Source organism: Enhydra lutris, unplaced genomic scaffold (genome assembly GCF_002288905.1).
Source record: "Enhydra lutris kenyoni isolate GAN:26980312 unplaced genomic scaffold, ASM228890v2 scaffoldscaffold7, whole genome shotgun sequence".
Lineage (NCBI taxonomy): Eukaryota > Metazoa > Chordata > Mammalia > Carnivora > Mustelidae > Enhydra > Enhydra lutris.
Genome location: NW_019154091.1, coordinates 4,251,040 through 4,259,052, shown reverse-complemented (window position 1 = coordinate 4,259,052; position 8,013 = coordinate 4,251,040). Strand labels below are relative to the sequence as shown.

Genomic DNA, 8,013 nt, shown 5'->3' with positions numbered 1-8,013 from the left:
AGATCTCATTGTGCCATTCAGTGCTTCCAGTAATGCCTCACTGGCCACAGTTAGAGTCCCCAAACATTTTATGGAAAGGAATACTTTTGGGGCACTTGGATGGCTCAGTTAGTTAAGCGTCTGCCTTCAGCTCTGGTCATGATCCCAGAGTCCTGGGACTGAGCCCAACGTTGGACTCCCTGCTCAGTGGGGAGCTTAGTTTCTCCCTCTCCTTCTCCACCCCCCCCACTCATCTTCTCTCTGTCTCTTTGTCAAATAAATAAATAAATAATTTTTTTAAAAGAAAGGAATACTCTTTCCTCAGAGCCTTAAGAATGTGTAAGGAGGACAGAATCATGTATGAACTTGCATAACTTCACAGATGAGGAAGATTTTTACATATATAATTTCATTCAATCTTTTTTCATCATGAAATATTTCCCACATGCAAAAACATTGAATAATATCATCAACCTCCTTGTATTTATCCTCCAGCTTAAGAAGGAGAGTATTACAGATGCCATGGAAATTTCCTATGTACCCACCCAGGCCTTCTACAACACTATTCTGACTATGGATTCAACACTTCCATACATGTCTCTGTAGGTTAGAGTGGGGATTATAAGTGTTTCCTATAAAGACCAGATAGTGAATATTTTAGGCTTTGCAGACCATGTGGACTATGTTGAAACTGTTTAACTCTGCTATTGTGTGAAGACAACCATAGATATATAAGCAAAAGGGTAAATTTTAAGTGTACTGTTTGATTTTCCTACCATGTGCTTGCGTTACCATTTTAAAAATTAGAGTTTCCTTTTCTTTAAGCCCCTTCAGGAATCATAACTCCATCAAACCTGGTTTGAGCAGACTCTGCCATGGATTCTGGATCTGGAGGGCTTTCTTGTTAGCTAATCAGGGGAACCTACATAATGGATCTCCAGCCAGGGGTAGTAACCCGAATGCTATAGAATTAGAGGAATTGGGCTTTCATTTGGGTAAGAGATTGACAAATTATGTCCTTTGTGCTAATAGGGGAATCATATCCTTATCTTTTGCCACTTCCAGGAAGAGCATGACAAATGGCAGGGAACTAGGCAGAACTAAGTAGGAGAAACAGTTAATACAGGTTATTTAATTGAGCTAACATTTCTTGAGGGCCTATTATGTGCCAGGCACTTGAAGGTACCAAGTTATATGAACATATAAAGGAAAATATAGGAATCCAAAATGAAGATGAGTATACCTGGAAAACACTACAGAGTTATCATATGGTACGGAAGTATGAGGGAGCTTGATGAACATGACTAAAGATTAAAAAAGACAAGTGTGAGAAAAAGGTAGCACAGAAGGAAACCCAAAGGAAGAGACAAAGAACAGAAATCTCCTATTTTTTTTTTTTTTTAAAGATTAGAGGATATGGGTCTTAAATTACAGAGTATACGTTTGGATTGAATATTAGGAAAATAAGAGTCTCTGTACATTGTGGGTTCCTGGAAATTATTATTTTGAGAAACTGTGGAATTTTCTATTCCAGAAGAGGAGCTCTACCTAGAATAATAGTTGTCTGAATTTTGGGGAGGGTTTCAACCCATTTATTATACAATATGCAGACATGCACACACAATTATTACATATAATTAGTTGATATATTAATATATACACAGTGAATATACACCTATATAATTTATATAAACATATTAAACGTTGATTCTCCCTAATCTGCAACTAGCTTGTGAGTCTGAATGAGGTCTCATTAACAGTAACAACTCAACTTTCACTGGTTTATTCCTCAGGACCTTTAGCTTTCTGTCAAAGTCCAAGTATTTCAGAAATGCCTTAGGGTCTCCTGTTTGTTCATGATCAGGTTTGTTCTTGCTGCTGCTTCCATTATTTCTTGTATCCATGAGTGAGAACAGTGGCCAACCAGTGGTCACAATTTCTCTGCTTCTCTGTGGGTTATGGTGAGACCTAGCATGCTGCTCCTATTACACAATTGCCCCGGAAAGGCCCTGGTCCTCTTGGGGTCAAAGTTCCACTGTGATATGTGGCAGAGTGGTGTGAGAGCAAGGGTGGCACTGAAACAAGTACTCTCTCCTACTTGTTGGAAGAATTCTGTTGGAAGGGTCTACCTCTACTTTATACATCAATGTTTCTAGGTTTCATTTTTATTTATAGCTTTTCTTTTCAGCTTATAGGGTAGGAAGGAGTTTTGAATCCAGTATGGATTGGCCAAACACTGTGCTATAGTGAGAATTACACATTTCTCAAATGACTAAGGTTTGCTTTAGGGTGAAGGTCGTGGTTCTTGGCTCCGCCTGCCTTTAGAATGGGTTTTCTCCCAGCAGGCTCCTTGGCTTCCTGGAGAATAGATTCTGGTAGGGCATGGTTCACATTGGTTCACTAGATGGGCCCAGATTTGTCTGCATTCCCATAGTGGGCATGGTTTGTATCCTATAGCAGGAGGTTCTCTTTCTTGTGTCTTCAACCACCCCCTCTCTAGTGTCTTCTCATCAACTCAGATGTGCCCTAGTCTTGACCGTCTTTAGAAACTGCCCTTGAAACCACATCCTTCATCAGCTTTTTCCCTATCTTGATTCCTTTTCACACTAAAACCTCTCTATTAGGGCCTTAATCTTGGGGTCACTGTAATGACAATCTGTAATCATCTGTGTATACATGTGATTTAAAAAAAATTTTTTTTTTAAGATTTTATTTATTTATTTGACAGAGAGATCACAAGTAGGCAGAGAGGCAGGCAGAGAGAGAGGGGGAAGCAGGCTCCCCGCTGAGCAGAGAGCCTGACGTGGGACTTGATCCCAGGACCCTGGGATCATGACCCAAGCTGAAAGAGGCCTTAACCTACTGAGCCACCCAGGTACCCCCCGTGATTTTTTTTTTTTAAGATTTTATTTATTTGACAGAGATCACAAGTAGGCAGAGAGGCCGGCAAAGAGAGAGAAAGGAGGAAGCAGGCTCCCTGCCGAGCAGAGAGTCCAATGTGGGTCTCAATCCCAGGACCCTGAGATCATGACCTGAGCTGAAGGCAGAGGCTTAACCCACTGAGCCACACAGACGCCCCCCCGTGATTATTTTTAATGTCTCTTTTCTTTATTAAGCTTGATGTCATCAGTCATAGACATTTCTTTTTCCTTTCACTGCTTTATCTCCAAAGATCCAGCCCAGAATTTAGTGCCGAATAAGTTCTCAATAAATGTTTTTTGAAAGCATGAATAATGGAATGAAGGCAGCAGCATAGTCTGGTAGACTACCTTACCAGTATCCCAGTGTATCTGAATCTCACCTTTGCTTGAACTGGAACATTCTGATGAGTGAAAGAAAAATAAATAAAGACATAAGTAGCAGGGACAGTCTAAAGAAATAAATATTTGCTCAACAGAACTCCTATATTATCTTCCTGAATAGCAAATATAGTTACTTATTTGTAAACAAAATGATTTCTTGGTGGAGACAAGATAAAGAGGTTTGAATATCATCCTTGGAAAACAGCATTGGAAAAGAGATTCTGATAATACAAGTTTTCATTACTTGACCTTTTAAATTACCTCTGCAGGAAAGTGGGAGAAATATTGGAAGGCAGGAGGAAAAGAAGACCTAAAAATAAAACTAAAAGTAGACATTGCTTCTCTTGGGCTCTTGGATTCATTCTGGACATTTCCTCAGGATGAAACTTCAGACACTTTGGTGAGATCTACCATTATTTTTCTTTTTACCATAACTTTATTTTAGCTCACATAAATATAAACCATGGGAGACCCTGTGAGTGAAAATGCAAGCCTCTGAAATTTTACGACAAAAGCAAAAATTAAGATTCTGAGACAACACTTTCTGAATTTTTGATTTGCCAACATAGTGCCTACTCAAGAAGATTCCAGCAGGAAGTGGTCTTAAATCACTTTTGTGTCTTTGTAAATACCTGCTCAACTTTGGAATAAGGTTTAAGATAATAAGTCATTGATTTATCACATTTTTGTCCATGACTTTCTATTTCTTTCTATTTTTTCTACTTGTAAAAGAAATGAAGAGATAACCAAAATGTCATCAAATCTTGCCCAAATTTCTCAAGTGCTGAAATTTAAATGAAAACATATGGTGTTTTCCCAGACATTAGAGTCTCTCTTTTGAAGGCACATATCTTGGGCATTTGTGAGTCCAAATAAGGTGTAAAAATGATAAATATTGAAAGCAGATATGTACTGAAAGGCTATGGCAAAATGTCTACAAAGGTATCTATTTGCTATTTTGTGTGTAAGTTTTTGTTCCATCCCTCTCTCTCTGTCTCTCAACTATCTACACTGCCAATCCTTCCTCAAACTCTCTACTTATTGATTTGTCTTTCAGAGTTTGTTGTTTTTTTTTTTTGAAGACCACCATAACAAAGGGGCATTCTCTCCAATAGAACAATTTGGATGGGATCAAAAATGAATCTCATCGAACACTCCCACTTACCTGTCACAGAAGAATTTTCTCTTTCTGACAATTTATTTGGTAAGTTGTCAAGTTCACTTGAATTTAAATTAAAAAAAAAAAAGGCAACTTGGAAATATGGGGGGGGGGAATGTCTAGATGATGAATCCAACAGAGACTGGCAAATGTTTTTGTTCCTCCTAAGTACTCAGTAAACTTTAGGTACTATGCCAGATTAGAGGTAGATCAGACCTTGGATTTATTGAACCTAATGGTCTTCTTTTTTATAGATGAGGACTGCAAGACTGAGAGCTTTGTGACTAGCCCAAGGCCATGAGACTAGATAATTAACAGATGTGAGAGTAGAAATGAATTCCTGTTACAGGCTAATTCTGATATTATTATGGCATGTACTAAAGTATGAAATCATGCTTCTTATGGTTTAATATTATACCTATAAAAAGCTGAGATTACTTAGATTATAGTTTCCACTATTCATCTCATGCTGGGGGATATATGGCATAGTGTCATGATTAGTCATTTAAATTGGATTGAGGACAAACTGTTCTAGGTTGTTTTCAGTAGATCTGTAACTAGATGATACCATAAAATGATATATTGCTTTGCTTTATGCATTTATGAAAAAACTGTCATTATAAAGAGTTTTAATTGGGAACACCAGCAAACTCAACAGCAGCAATATTTGGGATGGAGTAGGGAAGCCGCCTGCCACTTATAAAATACTTCCCTTTTGTACAATAGCCCTGTTGGGAGACTTAGATGCTCCCAGTTTTCTACTCTCCTACTCTCCATTAATGCATGGAACATGGTAGACTATGATAGTGAAAATGCAAACATTTGAAATTCCACAAAATTCACTGTTTGAAGGGACGATCCCCTATTTGGTTGCAGACATCCTTGAAAGAGATTAATTAATAGCTTATGCTATTATTTACTACTCATTAGAATCTTAGTGTACAGTGGTTTAGAGGGTCATTTCCAAGGAGAGTTCTTTTATTTGTATTACCTATTTACATATCTACCTGCCCCATGCAGTATATGAACATTTAAAGGCAGTGACCATATTTTATTAACCTTAGTTTGCATTTGATAAATAAGAATCAAGTAATAAATAATAAAAGGGAAGGAGAAAAGAGGTTTAGAGAAAAAAAGAGATATTTATGAATAACTCTTAGAGAGACCTAAGGCACTATTATTTTTTATGAAATGCCAGTTGTCAGACATACTTGTCTTATTTCTTCCATGTGCATGCATTCAAGGCCAATGAGCCCTACCTCTATGGCCAACTACCTGATTATTTGCTTCTGGTCTACCCTTCTATTAGTTCTTAAAATAAACAGTGCATGGACATCTTCATAATTCTTGTCTACTAATCAGAACTCAGGATAATTAGAACTGTAAGTGCATATCATAAACTAAGGAAAATTTCACGTAAGATTATTTTTTCACCTCACTGAAATTTTATGACTACGTGGTAAGATCCCCAAGCAAGCACGTTAGATTGAAGGCTAACCTCATCAGCTATGAAGTGAAAAAGATGTGAGCAGAGAGAGCAAAATTGTGGGAGTGCTGTCAAGTTAGAAGCATCTGGGAATGATTGCTTAAGGAAGCACTGTGACTCATGCCTCCAGTGTTGCTTTTCCTTTAGCTCTCCTTTGCTAGACCATATTCTCATCTTGTTTCCTAACACTGTCATTTAAGATTCCTGAGAGCACAGGCTGCACATGCTATAAGCACAGCTGTTATTCCTGGCTGGATCAGTTTTCTCAAATATTCATCTGGTCTTCTCTCCTGGTCCACCAGTATCTGGGGGCACCTTTTCCTTTTCTGCATTAAGTTCTAGAGCTAGCTCTAAGCTTATTTTTACATCTCTTTCCTCCCAGGCCCTTGATCTCACTCTGCTTAACTAACCTGAGCTAAACGTATGCCAAAGGGGTGGATAAAGACTTGCATTTTAATTTCTTTATTCCTCCTCCTCATCTTCTTTTGTGTCCTGATGACACTGATGGATTCTTTGGGCTTCCCACCCTGAGCTTAGGATGCAGAGCACTAGGGAAAACATTGTGGCTCAGGGATGAGTAACTGGCAGTGCCCAACTCACCACTCCTGGATCTTGAGATATACCAGAGATTCGCAAGTGTTAACTCATGGGCCCAACTAGCTGGAGAATGGAATTCTTTTCTAATGGTCTGTGTAATGAATAACAGCTATCATGTTGTTACAACAAAGAAAAGTGAGGCTGATGGTAGAGAATATGGATAGCTATCATTTTTTCCACCCAAAAGTTGAGTACCAATTATATACTAGGCATTGAAAGAAAGCAGGGAGTAAGATAGGCAAAATCCTAGTGGAGGGTAGACTCACAATAAACATGCAAATAAATAAATAAATAAATAAATAAATAAATAAGCAAAATAATATCAGGTAGTGGTGAGTGCTATAAAAACAAGACAGGGTGATATCAGAGTAACTGGAAGGATGGGGTTGCTCTAACTTCTGTGGTTGGGAAATGCCTCTAAGGAGTTGACAACTGAGCTCAGACTGAAAGGCAAGAAGCCAAGGATAACATTCTAGGTGGAGGAAATGGTAAATGAAAAAGCTCAAAGTCTGGAATGGACTTCCTTGTCTTTTCATTTTTATTTAGGGCAGTTGAAATGGTCTAGTGAATGGGCTCTGGACCTTGTATTCTCATTGGACCCTTGTATTCCCAACTAGTATGGGTAATGGGAGATTATTAGACTACATATTCCGGAACTGTTGTATAGTTTTAACGTCTGAGTCCACAAATTGCTACAGTCATTTCAGAAAGTGGCGACTTGGACTCATTGGTACTCATCTGGCACACGATGTGACTTTTAAGGTGGCCTTGGGTATGGTTCTCCTCCCTGCAGGTGATTATAAGGGCCATAATGAAATCCCCATGTTGGGACATTAGGAAGGTGATATGAAGATTACTCAGCAAATACTGATGAGCACTCACTAATGGGCACCAGAGACAGTGATGACCTCTGGAGTGAGGACTTTCAGTGTCTTCCACAGATGGCTATGAACCCCTCACTCGCTGAAGGCTTTGCTTAAGGTGAAGGGGAAGCAGCTCCACATGTATAAATGGTAACCCTGAAGAGAAGAGCCCGAAGCAGGGACTTGTATGCAGATAATCTATGTGAGAGGTGATCGTGGATGGTGGAAGCAAAAGACTGGGGTCATGAGACAGGGAAAGAGGAAAACCAAGACAAGATGAATTATGAGGGTCACTGCTGTGGATGAGGGAACCTGACACCCCTGGGAGTAGCACAAAGAATTGTCTTCCGAGGGACCATGGACTAGGGCAGTTAGTAACAGGTTGAAGATCACCCCTGAAGACATAAGCTCTCCAGCACTCCTGGGTTGTGCTTCTATTACTCCCAGTGGAATCAGGCCAAGTGGTCTCTTGTGATGTTGGAGAAGTTCTGGGCAGAAAGCAAAAAGATGTGTGGCATGCTCCTGAAATGACAGACTGAATATGAGGTGAGTCTGAACTCAGGTGTGATCATTTGCTGTGGCTACAGCTGAAATGAGGAGTGGGCTGAAGGATGTGACATTGCCACC

At 39.2% G+C, this 8,013-nt stretch overlaps 1 protein-coding gene across 3 annotated transcripts in view; it reads left to right on the top strand.

Annotated features, from left to right (window-relative positions):
• The first annotated feature begins 4,406 nt into the window (after positions 1-4,406).
• The window catches only part of LOC111142164 (nuclear receptor subfamily 1 group H member 4), a 58,168-nt gene continuing 54,561 nt past the window's right edge, over positions 4,407-8,013 (top strand). For all 3 annotated transcript variants that reach the window (XM_022495164.1, XM_022495163.1, XM_022495162.1), the window contains exon 1: positions 4,407-4,485. In XM_022495164.1, the coding sequence (XP_022350872.1) occupies positions 4,407-4,485 (79 nt within the window). The remainder of the gene's footprint in view (positions 4,486-8,013) is intronic.